Here is an 18,463-nt window from a genome sequence, read left to right as displayed (position 1 = left end):
TTATAACAGTACAAGTCTGGACAGCTTCTTACAAGATGGTCGTGTCCAAGACAATAATAACAAAACTTCATCTGGTTATCGTGCAGTACCCAGAAGTACTGCACTCCTTCCATTGTCTCGAATTTCATGCTATACGGTAATGACTTCACCTCCTCTGGGAACCGCACCTTTACATGACGGGTTCCATCTGCTACCCGTGTTCCTGGATAGTATCTCCTCTTTATTGCCGAGCAAATTTTAATGTCCCATGACTCCAACTTTTTGATTAGCACCTCATCCTCAATATAAACCAGCAGGTTTAAGAATGAGACCACCACCACTTCAGAATATAGCACAGATACCTCCAAGAACTTATCCCCAACCTTCAAACTCAATAAAAGTCTTTCCACCTCCTCTCGGCCACTGACCGTCACCTTGAACCCAACATTCGGCTTTGGTCGGCAGGCAAAGCAGCTTCCCTCACCGCAGTCCTCGTGTACCGCCTGGTTAATATCCCAAGCTAGTATCTCCTTATGCTCGCTCTGAACCACCACGTTTTCTTTTCCAAACCTCCCGGGGTCCCGGCCCAAATCATTGGGCCTTTTTTTTCACCCTTTCCCCAATATTTTCCTCTCCTGATTAAATTCATTCTGGGAACATTGTCCTCTGCAGGGCCCGGCACTCTGGGCCCCTCAGCAGCCACCTGGCTGCTGTTTAAGGACCAAAAAGGCCCTAAAACCTGAAGGGAAAAAAAAACCACCAACAACTTTTACAAACTCACTCCAACTCCCTACGGTAATCAAGCATCCAGCAACACCCGCTCACTCCTAGCCCCTCCCACCTCGAGAGTGCTGCCCACTGAGCCATGGCTGGCACACGTTACAAATACAGGAAACTTTTGATTAACCGGCCACTAAATAACCGGAAATGTCGGTTAACCGGCAAAATTCAGGAGTCGGTTCAGATAACTTTTTTACTTTTAGTTACTTTTTTTTACTCATTTCTGGCTGTGCAAGCGTCTAACTGAAGCTGTTGCTAAGCTACAGAGATGCTTGTAAGCTGTGCTGATTGTTTTGAAGCTGTTGCTAAGCAACAGGGTTTGTTGCTAGATACGGAGCTCAGAAGCTCCGTATGTTTTAACTATAGTGCTCGATTCTCCGGCATTGTTGATTGACCGGCACCAGCTCGGTCCCGTCCGTGCCGGATACCAGAAAGTTTCCTGTACAGTGAAACTCCTCTTATAGTGAAAATAATTCAAAGTTCCAATGCACTTACTGTGTCAAAGACTGTTTAACATTCCTGTTGTGGTGAAACTATTGCCCATTTATGGTGAATATCTGAGCAAGAGGTTCATAAGTATCAGTGGGATTGTACATTTAACACATTATTGAAAACAGCTGGCCCCAGTTGTAACTGACTCCATTCACGAATTTTAGCTCAAAGTACAAAGCAGGCTTCCGAACTCATCCTCACACAACACATTTTTTGTTGCTTAAAATTAGGCAACAGGAAAACACTGAGCCTTTGAATGATGCTACATAAAACCAATCATTCCAGTCCAGCTACAGCAAAAGGGGGGGTCGTGCAATTGGAATGTTTGTACAGAGGGTGGAATGAATTCCTCGTCAGTCTCGTCGCCTCCAGAAATGCCAGGAATGCAGCATTATTGCTTTTGAACTGGAGAATCTCAGCGTAAATATTTTAATTAATGTTCAGACTTAACCTGACACTTTGAATGTCAGCGATGGTTTAGAATAATAAAACCATTAACTGTATCACTGAGTATGTAATTTAGAGATGTTCCCTTAACAATTAGTATGTGGCACTGTATCAAATAATTGCCCGGTTAAATCCAGACTGCAGACATCAGGACTCCGCAAGATGGAGTTTGTAAATGGAACCTGTTATGCAAAATGATTAAAAACCTTAAAAAAGTTCCTTTTTTCTTTCAACAACAACAACTTGCATTAAGAAAGTGCTTTTAGCAGAGAAAAGCATTGGACTGGAATCTTGGATTGCAATGACCCCTAAACCCAGCTGAAGTGAGGACTTTACAAGAAGAAGGAAGAGTCTGAGGGTCAGCTTATATTCCGTTTCGGAGGAATAAGAGAGGAATTGATCGATTTATTTAAAAAATTGCCGATTGAACATTTCGATACAGAGGGAGAATCTCTGAAATTAGAAACAAGTACAACTTACTGGCCAATTTTAACCTCTTGAGCATCCCCAACTTCCTTCGCCCCGCCATTGGTGGCTGTGCCTTCAGCTATCTAGACCCTAAGCTTTGGAATTCACTCCCTAAACCTCTCCGCCTCTCTACCCGTCTCTCCTCCTTTAACACCCTCCTTAAAACCAACCTTTTTAACCAAGCTTTTGGCCACCTGTCCTAATGTCTCCTTCTTTGGCTCGGTGTCAATTTGTCTTTGATAATCGCTCCTGTGCAGCGTCTTGGGCTGTTTTACTAGGTTAGAGGTGCCATATAAATGCAAGCTCTTGTTGTTGTTGTTTGTGGTAGGGAGCAGATAATATTCACACATATTCAGTCCAAAAGCCTCACTCGCCAGGCTCACACCTAGACTGGGTACAGAGGGGCTGCCTGTTACATAAGAACATAAGAACATAAGAAATAGGAGCAGGAGTAGGCCAATCGGCCCCTCGAGCCTGCTCCGCCATTCAATAAGATCATGGCTGATCTGATCCTAACCGCCAATCCACTATCACAGAACCATCTCCTGAATCTAACAGAATTAGACACACGAAATAGGAGCAGGATCAGGCTACACGGCCCCTGGGCCCGCTCCGCTACCCACAGGGCCATGACCGATCCAAACCTAGACTCATGTCCAAATTCCTGCCCACTCCCCGTAACCCTTAATTCCCTTTACTTCTAGGAAACTGTCTATTTCTGTTTTAAATTTATGTAATGATGTAGCTTCTACAGCTTTTTGGGGCAGCATATTCCATGGACCTACCACCCTCTGAGTGAAGTAGTTCCTCCTCATCTCAGTTTTGAAAGAGCAGCCCCTTATTCTAAGACTATGCCCCCTAGTTCTAGTTTCACCCATCATCGGGAACATCCTCCCCTTGTGTCGGTACCTTTCTACCTAGACACAATTTAGGACTCAGAACTCAGAGATTCAAACATGAAGTGCTTTATTGGAAGGAAAGGAAGTTCTGGAAAGTTCCAAACAAAGAGAGCTAAACTTAACCGAGAGAATACCCAACCATTTATCTCCTGTGACAGCGCCACCACAGGTGGGAGGTGAACACACAATAGAACACACAATACATAACATTCCCTCCCCTCTTAAATGGAAGGTCCACATTATTCCTCAATAGGTAAGTTACTTTCAATACACTCAACTAACCTAGGGTAGAGGTAGACTGCCTCAAACCCTGACTTTACCCTGGGGTTTATTCTGCCCCAGTCTTGTGGGTAAGTCACTAAGCCTACAGATCCAAGCGTCTTGGAGGCCGCCGCTCTCTGACAGGATACCGGCGGTCATCGCTGGCTTCCACAGCAGTAGGCATTGACACAGGCCTGGATGGAGAAGGTGCCTGTGTCAGTTGAAAGTCAGGAATTTGCACAGGTGGAACAGTCTCTTTGACTTCCTGTGTTGGAGAAGAGCACGGTGGCAAAGGATGCTGGTTTGCGGTATCATTCGGAAACAGTTCAGGCCAACCAGCCGTTGAAGCCTCTGTGGCTGTCTCTGCTCCTAGCAACAGTTGATCTGTGTGTCTTCTCCAGACGACGTCCTCAGCAGTCTCAACCGTGTAAGACACAGGGCCCGTCTGCGCGATCACCGTAGCAGGAACCCATTTCGGTCCAGTGTTGTAGTTTCGAGCTAGGACGTGCTCTCCCGGATGAAACCGTCTCTCCTTGGCTCTTTTCTCTCTCTTTTCAACTTGAGCTTGTTGTTGACGATGAACAACCTGCTCTGCCCTTGGAGGTTTGAGTAAGTCAAAACTTGTCCGCAACTGCCTCTTCATCATGAGCGAAGCGGGGGAAGTTTTGGTTGTGGCATGCGGCTCGTTCCTGTAGGACAACAGGAAGCTGTTCAGACGTTGGTGGATTGAGCCCTGACCTTGCGATGCCTTCGAGGCATGTTTCAAAGTTTGCACGAACCTTTCGGCCTGGCCGTTAGTAGAGGGATGATAGGGCGCAGACCTGATGTGTTGGACACCATTCACATGCAGGAAGGTTGCAAACTCCTGTGATACAAATTGTGGACCATTGTCACTCACGAGTTGTTCCGGTGAGCCATAACGGCTGAACATCTCACCAAGTTTCTCAATTGTTTTCTCTGCCGTGGTAGACCTCATCACAGCGACCTCCGGCCACTTGCTACGAGCGTCCACAACCACCATAAACATCTTCCCTTCGAAAGGACCGGCGAAGTCCACATGTACTCGCTGCCACACTTCTGCAGGCCAATCCCAGGGGTGTAGGGTTGCCAGCTGTGGAACATTCCAGACCCTTTGACATGGGGAACATATTTTGGCTTTCTCCTCAATATTCCCATTGAGACCTGGCCACCAGAAGTAGCTTCTTGCCATTTCCTTCATCCGAACCATCCCACTGTGGCCTGTATGAAGTTGTTGCAGTATAGGTTCCCTCAGAGGTGGCGGAATGATGACACGGCGCCCCCAAAGAAGACAACCTGCCTGGACGGAGAGCTCATTTCTTTTTGAAACGTAAGGTTTCAAACTAGGAGAATCTCCTATCGCTCTCCCTCGAATGACATCGTCCATTACCTCAGACAGGACTGGATCGTTGCGGGTGTACCTTCGCACCTGAACTGCAGTGACAGGTGCTCCCTCCACTTGTCTAAAGTAGAAGATGTCTATATGACGAGGCTCTGGGGGAGTAACAGGCAAGGTTAGCCTCGAGAGACCGTCTGTGTTGCCGTGCAAGTCTGATTTGCGATATTTGATGTCGTGTGTGTGTCCTGACAGCAGTAAAGCCCACCTTTGCATCCTGTTTGCAGCGAGAGATGGAATTCCGGTGTGGGGCCCGAAGTTTGAAGTCAATGGACGGTGGTCTGTCAGGAGTGTGAACCTTCTCCCAAACAGGTACTGATGAAATTTTTGAATTCCAAAAACGATTCCCAAGGCCTCACGCTCGATCTGCGCATAGGTACTCTCGGCCTTGTTCAAGGTGCGTGATGCGAAGGCGATAGGTTTCTCTTCACCCGAAGGCATGATGTGGGATATGACTGCTCCCACACCATATGGTGATGCATCACATGCTAGCTGCACGGGTAGCTTTGGGTCGAAGTGTGTCAGGACCTCCGAATTCAGCAATGCTTTCTTTGCTTGGGCGAAAGCTTCGTTGCACAGTTCAGTCCATTTCCATGTTTTGCCTTGACATAGCAACTGATGTAACGGCTTCAGCAATGTTGCTAAGTCTGGAATAAACTTCCCATAGTAGTTAAGTAGCCCCAGAAATGAACGTAACTGGCTCACATTCTGGGGTGCTGGGGCCTCCACGATCGTCTTGACCTTTGGCGGCACCTTATGCAGGCCAGTAACGTCAATCACATGCCCCAGGTACTCAACTGAAGACTGAAAGAATTCACATTTGTCTTTACAAACTCTGAGTCCGTACTCTTTCAGTCGTTGTAGTGTCGCATCCAAGTTCAGAAGATGATCCTCCTCATTTGTCCCAGTGACAAGGATGTCGTCCAGGTAGCACCGGACTCCTGGCAGTCCACTCAAAATCTGATCCATTGCCCTTTGGAATAGAGCAGGGGCTGACGTAATTCCAAACGGAAGGCGGCAGTACCTGTATAGCCCCTTGTGTGTCACAATTGTCAGCAGCTCCTTTGATTTGTCATCGACATACATTTGTAGATAAGCCTGGCATAAGTCTATTTTGCTGAACTTTTGCCCTCCGGCCAGGCCCGTAAAAAGATCATCAATGAGGGGAAGAGGGTACTGTTCCACAGACAGCACCGGGTTAATAGTCACTTTAAAATCCCCACAGATTCGAACAGATCCATCCTTTTTCAGGACAGGAACAATGGGTGTGGCCCATTTGCTCACGCTCACAGGCTCCAGGACTCCATTCTCAACTAAGGCCTCCAAGTTAGCCTCAACTTTTGGCCTAATTGCATAGGGTACAGGTTGGGCTTTGTGAAACTTCGGCTTGCTGTCAGGTTTAATGTCCAGTCTCACGCTGATCTTTTTCATGCTCCCAAGTTCCCCATTGAAGAGTTCTGCATGTTTGTTTAACACTGCAGTCAGACCTGACTCCCCTTTTGACATCATGCGGACTGCAGGCCAGTCCAGCGTGATTTTCTCTAGCCACGCACGTCCCAGTAGCGATGGGTAATTTCCCTTTACCACATATAGTGGCAGTTTTGCAGTCTGTCCGTTCAATTTAACTGTCACCTCAATGACGCCTCTCATGGCCACAGGTTCGCCGGTATACGTCTTTAGCACAATGTTTGTTGGCTGAAGGGTAAGATGCTTTAGCATTTTGTTGTAGACAGTGTCTGAAACAAGGGACACAGCCGCGCCTGTGTCCACCTCCATCCGCACTGATTGTCCCTCCACCAGTGGTGACACCCAGTAGCCATTTGAACCACCTGCAACCGTCAGTATATGCACCTCTTCCTCCTCAGAGGTGTCACTCCCCTCTGTTTTGCTTGTTCCATCATACTGCACTGAATGAACACTCTTTTTCCTCTCTTGTCCAAATACAGACATTTTGCTTCCATGCTTCCCAGCTCTGTCTGTTCTTTTTTTACCTCTACAGGCGCGTTCAATGTGACCCTTTTTGCCACAATTTCGGCATTCCAGCTCCGTACACCAGCAGTCATTAGCGTGATGGCCCGTTTTCCCACAACGGTAACATGTGCCGTTCTGCGCACCTTTAGGCTCAGACGACACCTTGTGAGCTCTCCCTGTTGAACTCAACTGGTGAGCCTCCTTTTCCGCCATCTCCATGGAGACACTAACTTCAATGGCCTTTTCAAGAGTAAGGTTGTCCTCAGTAAGAAGGTGCTTCTGTGTGGCTGCATTTTGCAGACCACACACAAGTCTGTCTCTAATGGTGTCATTCAGCACCTCCTTGAACCGGCAGTGTTCCGACAACCTTTTTAAAGCAGCAATAAACATCGTCACTGATTCCCCCTCCTCTTGATTCCGTTTGTGAAATCTAAATCTCTCAGCAATAACCAGAGGTTTTGGTGAAAAATGTGCTCCAAGAATTTCCACTAGTTGCTTATATGTTTTAGTTCCTGGTTTATCTGGCTGCACGAGGCTGCGAAGTAAATTGAAAGTCTTCGGCTCGATTACACTCAAAGGTAGGCACGACCTTTTCATTTGCCACCGCATTCGCCAATACAAAATAGTCAAAACGTTCCGTATATGCGCTCCATTGCTGCACATTTTCATCAAAGTCACCAATGTTTCCTAATATAGTAGCCATCTCACTTTTCAAATTAAATTTTCTGTTTACTCACTGCACCCGTAACGTACGCAGATTCATCCGCTCCTCGTTGCCACTTGTTGTGTCGGTACCTTTCTACCTAGACACAATTTAGGACTCAGAACTCAGAGATTCAAACATGAAGTGCTTTATTGGAAGGAAAGGAAGTTCTGGCAAGTTCCGAACAAAGAGAGCTAAACTTAACCGAGAGAATACCCAACCATTTATCTCCTGTGACAGCGCCACCACAGGTGGGAGGAGAACACACAATAGAACACACAATACATAACACTGCCCAGGCCCCAGGAAGTCATAGCCCAGCGAAAGTCAGCACCTTCGAGAGAGATGGGGAGATAAATGAAATGAGGTGGAGGCTTATTGAAGACCACTTCACTCGAGCCATATTTTAGTGACTCAAACATCTGGAACGCACTGCCTGAAAGGGCGGTGGAAGCAGATTCAATGATAACTTTCAAAAGGGAACTGGATAAATGCTTGAAGAGGAAAAATTTGCAGGGCAATGGGAAAAGAGTGGGGCTAATCGGAAAGATCCTTTCAAAGAGCCGGCACAGGCATGATGGGCCGAATGGCCTCCTTCTGCGCTGTATCATCCTATTCTATCCTCATTGCTGCTGTTTGCCGAACTGAAGCGAACAAACACCTGATTACGACATATTGTAGTGATTAATTTCTCTTAATTGCTTCCTGATTATGAATTATGACAACAGGACCTGCCTTTCAATTAAAATCTTCCCGAGCGCAGTGAAGCAGTTTAATATGAACACCATTAAAAATGAATTAGTGCGGACGGCGAGTTTTGGCTAAATTATACATGAAAAAAATAACATCAGTTCCTTTATTGCTGGTGAATTAACACTGGGGTTAGTGTTTTACCCCTGCCTCCTGACAGTGAGGCGTTGCTCAAACACTGGTTGCGTTTCATCCAAGGCCCAGTTTTGACATATATTACAAGTAAGGGGATTGGACCGAATTTCCGAGCCGCCCTTAAGGGTTGTGCCAAGTATCCTGCCCCCTCAATCAGCATGCCATTTGCCCCATGCCGATGTGTGCATTCTATTTCAATGGCCTGCCCGTGTGAATTTGAGTCAGGGCAGCACCACACCCCGCTCCTCCGCCCGCCCACCCCTCCCATCTCATATCACCGCAAATTCGCTGGCCCAAATTCTCCTGCGCCGCTGGCATCGGCGTAATTTCACCCTCTAATGCGCTGATAAGCTCCTCCCTATACGTTTCAGCCGTGGCTCAGTGGGTGGCACTCTCGCCTGAGTCAGAAGGTCGTGGGTTCGAGCCCCGCTCCAGACACTCGAGCACATAAATCAAGGCCGACACTCCCAGTGCAGTGCTGAGGGAGTGCTGCACTGTCAGAGGTGCCGTCTTTCAGATGAGACGTTAAACCGAGGCTCCGTCTGCCCTCTCAGGTGGACATAAAAGGATCCCATGGCCACTATTTTGAAGAAGAGCAGGGCTGTTCTTCCCTGGTGTCCTGGTCAATATTTATCCCTTAACCAACATCACTAAAATACAGATTATCAGGTCGTTATCATATTGCTGTTTATGGGACCTTGCTGTGCGCAAATTGGCCGCCAGGTCTGAATTATTGTGCTTATGAGAGCGGGGACGTCAGTGCTGTGGGGAATGAGAACATTTCCAGGTTTTGAAACCAAATGCCAGCATCAGAAATTTGCAATGAGGTACAGCAGGGACTGGACAACAGCTCCTTGTGATCTTAGTGTTGTGTTTTTATTTCAAACCAACTTTAAAACATTATTACTGTTTAGCAACAGGCATGACCAGCGTGACTAGCTGGATCGTTCCGACACTTGGTCCTTCATTGCAGAAAAAGACAATTAACTGCCTTGTAACCATGACAACATCCCTTTAAGCTCTGGTTGCCATTGCAGCCGTGATTTGCTGCAAACAGCATCGCTTATAAATAGTTTTTGCATTCGCTCCGTTCTGGGTGTATGTGATGTTGACAAGAGTTCAGTAAAATTGCACATTCCTAAAGGTTTGTGTGATCTCTCTCTCCAATCCCTTCAACAGATGAGTCACTTGGTGACAATAGCCTCGCCAGCGCTTGTAAAAAATAAGTAAAGCTCTCGCGTTAGCCCTCTAATCTCAAGCTTTTACAGATATCGCAATAATTTAGGGATTCTGAAATAATTTCCCCATCCACAAAGGATAAGAACTCTGTGTTCCAATCTGTTTTCGGAATGACTGTCTGTCAGATGATGCAGTGTTTGATTTTATATTTTTTTAATGTATTCCTCATTTACCTCTTTCACTATTGCAACTCACTTCATAGTGAGCCTGTCCTGCTTGTGCCGGCTCTTTGAAAGAGCGATCCAATTAGTCCCACTCTCCCCTGCCTTTTCCCCGTAACCCCGCAAATTTTTCATTTTCAAGTATTTATCCAATTCCCTTTTGAAAATTACTATTGAATCTGCTTCCACCTCCCTTTCAGGCAGAGCGTTCCAGATCACAACAATTTGTTGCATAAAAAAAAATTGTCTTCATCTCCAATGTTCCCTCTAATTTTTTTTTTGGCGCCGCGCGGCCCCTTTGAGGGGCTGCGCGGGTAATTCAGAATACCACACATGTGCGGTTTTTGCATTTAAAAGCCGGCAAGCTGACTACGCGGGGTCCTTGGGGCACTGCATGGCCACACAGCTTCAAGGGAACGTTGCTCATCGCCCCTCTGTTTCTCAGGCCAATTATCTTAAATCTGTGCCCTCTGGCTACCGACCTTACTGCCAGTGGAAACAGTTTCTCCTTATTTACTCTATCAAACACCTCTATTAAATTTAGAAACTTTTTAAAAATTTGTTTATGGGATGTGGGTGTCGCTGGCAAGGCCAGCATTTATTGCCCATCCCTAGTTGCCCTTGAGAAGGTGGTGGTGAGCCGCCTTCTTGAACCGCTGCAGTCCGTGTGGTGAAGGTGCTCCCACAGTGCTGTTAGGGAGGGAGTTCCAGGATTTTGACCCAGCGACGATGAAGGAACGGCGATATATTTCCAAGTCAGGATGGTGTGTGACTTGGAGGGGAACTTGGAGGTGGTGGTGTTCCCATGCGCCTGCTGCCCTTGTCCTTCTAGCTGGAAGAGGTTGCGGGTTTGGGAGGTGCTGCCGAAGAAGCCTTGGCGAGTTGCTGCAGTGTACCTTGTAGATGGTACACACTGCAGCCACGGTGCGCCGGTGGTGGAGGGAGTGAATGTTTAAGGTGATGGATGGGGTGCCAATCAAGCGGGCTGCTTTGTCCTGGATGGTGTCGAGCTTCTTGAGTGTTGTTGGAGCTGCACTCATCCAGGCAATTAATTGGGTGAGGGCACTATCCAGAATTGTGCAGGGTCATAGAGTTCGAGAAGGTCCAAGATTTGATCCCTGGGGCAAAATGAATCAGTGAACTCAGCCGCCTCCTGTAACACCGAGCCCAACTTCATTGACTGGTAGTCCATTTTCACCCCCCTCGTTTCTACTATAGTGAGCTGATAGCTGCGGGGACAAGTAGTAAGGGTGCTACCCCTGGGCTCGTGAGAGGGGCGGAGCAGCAGCAGCGAGGATTCCCGAAGTACCTTTAAAGTCTAGTCATGGTCGTAATGTTGGGAAACTGTAATGGGATTTGATTACTCCATCAGTGCGGGTGAGAGCGAGCTGTGCAGATTGGCGTGTAAATGTAACACTGGCTGGAGAGCTATTACTGATGGCTGATCCCGGACAGAGGCACTGCGGACTTATTGGAGTGGATATTTCGCTTTGTTCGCATTATGGCCCATTTAGGTTTTAAGGAGGATTTTCCATGTTTAACCTTGATTTTCTAATGCCTGTGTCTTTTATCCTGGGATTTCAATAATCTCTTTAGGTGCTAATACCTTTTGAAGTCTAACTTTGCAACAAAAAAAATTCTTCCATGCACCAATTGACATAAAATAAAATATTTCTCTCCCCCACGGCTCAGCTGATTGGTGTGGTGCTGAACTGTACAACAACAACTTGCTTTTATATAGCACACTTAACGTAGTAAAACGTCCCAAGGCGCTTCACAAGAGCAATAAAAAAATCAGTTCTTGACACCGAGCCACATAAGGTGATATTAGGGCAGGTGACCAAAAGCTTGATCAAAGAGGTAGGTTTTAAGGAACGTCTTAAAAAAGGGGGGAGAGGTAGAGAGGCGGAGAGGTTTAGGGAGGGAATTCCAGAGCTTGGGGCCTCGGCAGCTGAAGGCACGGCCACCAAAGGTGGAGCGATGGAAATCGGGGATATGCAAGAGACCAGAATTGGAGGAGCGCAGAGATCTCGGAGGGTTGTGGGGCTGAAGGAGGTTACAGAGATAGTGAAGGGCGAGGCCATGGAGGGATTTGAAAACAAGGATGAGGATTTTTAAATTTATGCGCTGTCGGACTGGGAGCCAATGTGGGTCAGCGAGCACAGGGGTGATGGGTGAACGGGACTTGGAGTGAGTTAGGATATGGGCAGCAGAGTTTCGGATGAGCTCACGTTCATGGAGGGTGGAAGATGGGAGGCCGGCCAGGAGTGTGTTGGAATCATCAAGTCTAGATGTAATAAAGGCATAGATGAAGATTTCAGCAGCAGATGAGCTGAAACAAATCTACATCGACCGACGCACTCACTGGCTCAACCCTTTGGCTCTGTCAAGTTAGCTCATCTCAACCAGGCCACTTACAATTCACCCCTGAACCTAGGAGGAAAATCAATTAGTCATGGTTGCTGCTTTTGATCACTAGCCAGAGACCGTGTAAACATCCCACTCTCTCCACCACCGGCGCACCGTGGCTGCAGTGTGTACCATCTACAAGATGCACTGCAGCAACTCGCCAAGACTTCTTCGACAGCACCTCCCAAATCCTCGACCTCTACCACCTAGAAGGACAAGGGCAGCAGGCGCATGGGAACACCACCACCTCCAAGTTCCCCTCCAAGTCACACACGCCATCCTGACTTAGAAGTATATTGCCATTCCTTCATCGTCGCTGGGCCAAAAACCTGGAACTCCCTCTCTAACAGCACTGTGGGAGTACCTTCACCACACGGACTGCAGCGGTTCAAGAAAAACATAGATGCCCGGCGAGGACTGCCTCAGCTGTGATGCCTTCCACAGATGAGTGGCCACAAGGCCCACACCGGGGGTGGGTGGTAGTGGAAGGGGGGGGGGGTGGTGGGGGAGGAAGTACCAGATGTTGGCAGTGGAATGATACTCCAGCAAGGAGTCCACACCTTCAAGAGGAGAGGGAAACAAATTGTAGGGAAGGGTGTAAAAAACAAAACAAACAAAAGTTTGTAAAAACAAATGTTTTAAATATAAACTGTTCCAACAGTGCAACAGGTTGCACGTACAGCACTGTACTGCCTGAAAGGTGGTGACTTGTCAACATGTGGCCAACAGATTAATGACAAGTGTTTGTGCTTGTGGCAAACTATCATCCAATCAAGGTTAATTAATCATGAGTTGATTAACAGAAGGCGGCTTTTTTCTCCTCTATATATAATGCAACCTTTCAAACTATTTCTAAATCAGCGAGAGTTTGTCTGCAAAGCAGAATCATATGGGCTGACCTCCCGGCCCATCGCCCGAGGTAGCACACTCCTGAAACACTCTATGAATCAACCCTTGGATGACATTCTCAGCTGCTTAATATTTATGCATTAACCTTTCTGCTGTGATCGCTCCAGGGTTGCTGACAGAATTTTAGTTGATATTTCCGAGGGCGGCGGTTGTCATATCTGCTAAAAATGACGTGTTTTAACTCATCTGTCTACATTCCTGTAAGAAATCATCTTCTGGTCGCTTATATTTCAGATTGTGCAGTGGGTAAATATACTGCCCAGCGCAGATATTCAGAGAAACAGACCAGGGAACCACAGGTACAATCCCCAGGTTATATTGAATTAGCGGGTCTCTGTTGTGACTGTGGAAAGGTCACCACAATTGGCCGCAGTACCCTGGGTTATAGAGAGGGCAGGGGGGAAAGTTACCCAACCTTCCCATTTTTGATTGGTATCCAATAGCCCCACTGGAGGTGTATGTATACATAACATAATTAATAGGACTTGCATTTCTATAATGCCTTTCATGATGTCCCAAAATGCTATACAGCCAATTAAGTAATTATAATTTGCGCACAGTAACGTCCCACAAAACAGCAATGAGATAAATGACCAGATAATCTGTTTTAGTGATGTTGATTAAGGGATAAATATTGGCCAGGACACCGGGGAGAACTCCCCTGCTCTTCTATTGAATAGTGGCTGTGGGATTATGTCCACCTGAGAGGGCAGACGGGGCCTCGGTTTAACACCTCACCTGAAAGATGGCACCTCCGATAGTGCAGCGCTCCCTCAGCACTGCACTGGAGTGTTGGTCAAGATTTTGTCCTCAAATCTCCGGAATGGGGCTTGTACCCACCACCTTCTGGCTCGGAGGCGAGAGTGCGACCCACTGAGCCACGGCTGACAGAGCTAAGGTGAAGAGGATCAGGCACAGCTTTGATGGGCCCCACCCATTGATGTAAGAAAACTACTGGGCACTTGGTCTGAGTATTAAACAAGGCTTTAATCAACTGTTTTTCAACATGGAGATCTAGTTGTGTCCTTCACTAGTTCCTGTTAAAGAATGTCCTGCACAAGCTGGGCCCATGCCCGAGTATTTATACTCTCCCTGGACAGCGCCACCAGCAGGCCGCCCAGTATTATTACATAAGTCATTTTCACATGAATGACAAGATTCATGTCACCCATTATCATAAAAATCATAGAATCATACAGCACAGAAGGAGGCCATTCGGCCCATCATGCCTGTTCCGGCTCTTTGGTAGAGCTATCCAATTAACCCCAGTAAAACACGAACCCACGACCCTGAGATTAAGAGTCTCATGCTCATTATGGTCAAGTCGCCTGATCATCTGAGTTCACACATGAAGGCGCGCCACTTGGGCAAGTACCTGAAGGTACCACTGGGACTCTGCCTTGCTGAAAGTCAGGGACTTTGGGAGAGGAGGCTGAAATTTGTGCGAAAAAAAATGTAAATGCTTACATAAAATTTAGAGATTCGCTTCGTTTACAAACAGGGAATGGCGTGAATCAATACAGACACGCAAAACTACTGCAACTAGTCCCAGCTGCATTGAGATCAAAGGATAAATAACAAATCACTTGATGTCTCTTTCAATTCCAGTGTACTCCACTCAAAGGACAAGGGTTTCAACTTGGAGCCTATCAGTGCGTCTGTAAGGAAGGATACTACAACCCTAATCTTATCCCAACCAACAGCTTCAGTAGTAAGTATCCAATCCTCCTCTGAAAACTGATACGCAAGAATATAGGAAAACCAGAACTCAAAGCAGCCAGTCGACCTATGGACCATGCATAATCTGCCCTCTACCCCACTCATTTAATCGTTTGAGGGAACATTTCTGCAAAGCTTCTCCCTAATCCCCAAAGGTAAATCAAGTAGTCCCAAGATAATGTAACCTTACCTCACACGCCCTTGACCAATTGCCTTGCTTCACATCGCCATGATCCCTGCAGCTAAGGAACTTTCATGCTCCTCACATCATTACCCTTTTAGCCTCAACCCCATCCCTAACTAGGTAATTATCCAGCTTTAAAAATGCCATCCAGCACAGCATTAACCAACTTTGCTAGGATGTATTCCACATTATCCACTATTCTAGAGAGGGGAAAAACTCTTCTAACCCTAAGTCTTGAGTGGTAATTTGGACCCATTAAGCAGATGAGCTATTGATTTTAGTGCAGATACATGTAAGGTAGTTGATATTGAGTATGGATTGTAGCCTCAATTTAAGTCATAAGGGGAGGGGAAATCTGTGGGTCGGGGCAGATTGGCACATGGTTGCAGGGAGCAATGTTTTATTTTATTCATTAATGAGATGTAGGCATCGCTGGCCTTGCGAAGGTGGTGGTGAGCCACCTTTCCTGAACCGCTGCAGTCCGTGAGGTGAAGGTGCTCCCACAGCGCTGTTCTTATTATTGTTTTTCATAGCGGTTTGTTACAACTGAGTGCAGTTTAAAGTCAACCACATTGCTGTGGGTCTGGAGTCACATTATAGGCCAGACCAGATAAGGACATTAGTGAACCAGATGGTTTTCTTTTACAACACACCAGTAGTTTCATGGTCACCATTACTGATACTAGCTTTTTATTCCAAATTTAATTAATTAACTGAATTTAAATTCCCAGCTGCTGTGGTAGGATTTGAACACATGTATTCAACATTAGGTTCAGGTCTAACCAGTGTTACTAGTCCAGTTACATAACCACTATGCTACCGTACCCAACACGTGTGGGAAGAACGGAGTTGTGTGTTTGACTGCCACCCCCCCGCACCCTGCCACCGGCCTGGTTTCTTCCAGATGGGGTGGGGAGGATTAAAATCAATTAAAGGATGTCCATTAGAAAGTTGTTTGCTGATATTCTATATTTTCTAGATTTGTAAATTGTAAGCAATCCAATGTTATCCTGCCCATCGCACCATGGGCTGTGAGTGAGCCAGGGTTTGCTGACTGTACTATGCTGCTCACACGACACCCAAAGTCCCCAGGTTATGAGCCTCTCTTTTTGTGATAATTGCAGGGCAAGAAGATAAGCTCATCTCCTACTTCAGTCGGTATGCTGTTGGGGACCCCAAGAGACTGTTTCGGTGTCTGCCGTGCAGGGATGGTTGTGCCTCGTGTGTCAGTGATGCTTCGTGTCTCACCCAGGAGGACAGGCACTTACGACTGGCCGTCCTGTCCTTCCAAGCTTTCTGCATGTTGTTAGTGTTCATCAGTATGCTGGTGGTCTATCGCTTCAGAAAGAACAAGGTAAGTCAGCTCGTGGTCTGAGTGTGCACGTGTGTGTGTGTGTTTGTTCATGTGTTCGTGCGAATGTGCGTGTGTGTTTGCGTCTATGTATGTTTGTGTGTGTTTGTGCGTATGTGCGTGTGCTCCACAACATCACCAGGATGAACTTTTTTAAAATTCGTTTATGGGATGTGGGCATCGCTGACAAGGCCAGCATTTATTGCCCATCCCTAGTTGTCCTCGAGAAGGTGGTGGTGAGCTGCCTTCTTGAACCGCTGCAGTCCGTGTGGTGAAGGTACTCCCACAGTGCTGTTAGGGAGGGAGTTCCAGGATTTTGACCCAGCGATGATGAAAGATCGGTGATATACTTCTAAGGCAGGATGGTGTGTGACTTGGAGGGGAACTTGGAGGTGGTGGTTTTCCCATGCGCCTGCTGCCCTTGTCCTTCTAGGTGGTAGAGGTCGCGGGTTTGGGAGGTGCTGCCAAAGAAGCCTTGGCGAGTTGCTGCAGTGCATCTTGTAGATGGTACACACTGCAGCCATGGTGCGCCAGTGATGGAGGGAGTGAATGTTTAAGGTGGTGGATGGGTTGTCAATCAAGCAGGCTGCTTTGTCCTGGATGGTGTCGAGATTCTTGAGTGTTGTTGGAGCTGCACTCATCCAGGCAAGTGGAGAGTATTCCATCACACTCCTGACTTGTGCCTTGTAGATGGTGGAATGGCTCTGGGGAGTCAGGAGGTGAGACACCCATCGCAGAATACCCAGCCTCTGACCTGCTCTTGTAGCCACAGTATTTATGTGGCTGGTCCAGTTAAGTTTCTGGTCAATGGTGACCCCCAGGATGTTGATGGTGGGGGATTCGGCGATGGTAATGCTGTTGAATGTCAAGGGGCGGTGGTTAGATTCTCTCTTGTTGGAGATAGTCATTGCCTGGCACTTGTGTGGCATGAATGTTACCTGCCACTTATCAGCCCAAAACAAAGCACAAAACAAAGCAACTTGCATTTAAATAGCATCTTTAACGTAGAGAAAACATCCTAAGGCACTTCACAGAGGTGTAATAAAAATAAATGAATGTTGAATCAAAGGAGATATTAGGAAGAGTGAGCAAGCATTTTAAGAAGAACAACAACAACTTGTATTTATTCAGCATCTTTAACGTAGTAAAACATTCCAAGGCGCTTCACAGGAGTGTTATCAGACAAAATTTGACACCAAGGAGATATTCGAACAGATAGAGATAGGTTTTAAGGAGCGTCTTAAAGGAGGAAAGAGAGGTAGCGAGGCGGAGAGGTTTAGGGAGGGAATTCCAGAGCTTAGGGCCCAGGCAGCTGGAGATACGACCACCAATGGTGGAGCGATTAAAATCAGGGATGTGCAAGCTGCCAGAATTGGAGAAGCGCAGAGATCTCAGAGGGTTGTCGGGTTGGAGGAGGATCTTAGAGGCTCTTAGAGGAGGAGAAGGAGGTGGAGCCAAGCGGTTTAGAGAGGGAAATCCAGGCCTTGGGGCCTAGGTGGCTGAAGGCACGGCCGCCAATGGTGAGGACAAGGGAGGACAGAATGGACAATAGGCCGAGTCAAAGAAAGGAAATGTTTGGGGAGGATGGGAGGATTATAGGGTTGGAGGAGGTTACGGAGATGGGGAGGGGAAAGACTGTGATGGGATTTAAACACAGGTATGAGAATCTTCAACTGGAAGATGTTGGTAATGAACAGCCTTTAAGCAGAGCCCGGGAGAGGGGTGGGGGGGCAGGGAAAGAACAGAAGGGGAGAGGTCTGTGATAGTGTAAAGGGTGTCTCCTCCACGATCAACTGAGGTCAAAGGCAACACCCGAACAATGTTAAATTATTTCTTCAACAAGCCCCTCGGAACTGAGTCGTTGCCCTCTGCAGTAATCCAGGTTCCGCGCTGCTCATTCAATTCTTTGTTCTGGCAACAATGTTTGGGTTAAAAGGGGCCTCTGTCACTGATTAGCAAGGAGCATAGACTTGCACCCATTGTAATTCATAGAATCATAGAATGATACAGCACAGAAGGAGGCCATTCGGCCCATCGTGCCTGTGCTGGCTCTTTGAACAAGCTCTCCAATTAGTCCCACTCCCCCCCACCCCTGCTCTTTCCCCATAGCCCTGAAAATTTTTCCCCTTCAAGTATTTTTCCAATTCCCTTTTGAAAGTTACTATCGAATCTGCCTCCACCGTCCTTTCAGG

The 18,463-nt window shown here is 47.0% G+C and overlaps 1 protein-coding gene across 1 annotated transcript in view; it reads left to right on the top strand.

The window, feature by feature from the left end:
- gpr179 (G protein-coupled receptor 179) overlaps positions 1-18,463 on the top strand; it is a 112,721-nt gene that overhangs the window by 49,908 nt on the left and 44,350 nt on the right. The window contains exons 3-4 of the mRNA XM_085966188.1: positions 14,626-14,728; positions 16,045-16,274. Coding sequence (XP_085822314.1) covers positions 14,626-14,728; positions 16,045-16,274 — 333 coding nt within the window. The remainder of the gene's footprint in view (positions 1-14,625; positions 14,729-16,044; positions 16,275-18,463) is intronic.

This window comes from Somniosus microcephalus, chromosome 24 (genome assembly GCF_052327205.1).
Source record: "Somniosus microcephalus isolate GS21.2 chromosome 24, FLI_Smic_1.0, whole genome shotgun sequence".
Classification (NCBI taxonomy): Eukaryota; Metazoa; Chordata; class Chondrichthyes; order Squaliformes; family Somniosidae; genus Somniosus; species Somniosus microcephalus.
Note: the sequence above shows the minus strand (reverse complement) of the source record. Positions and strands in the feature narration are given on the sequence as shown.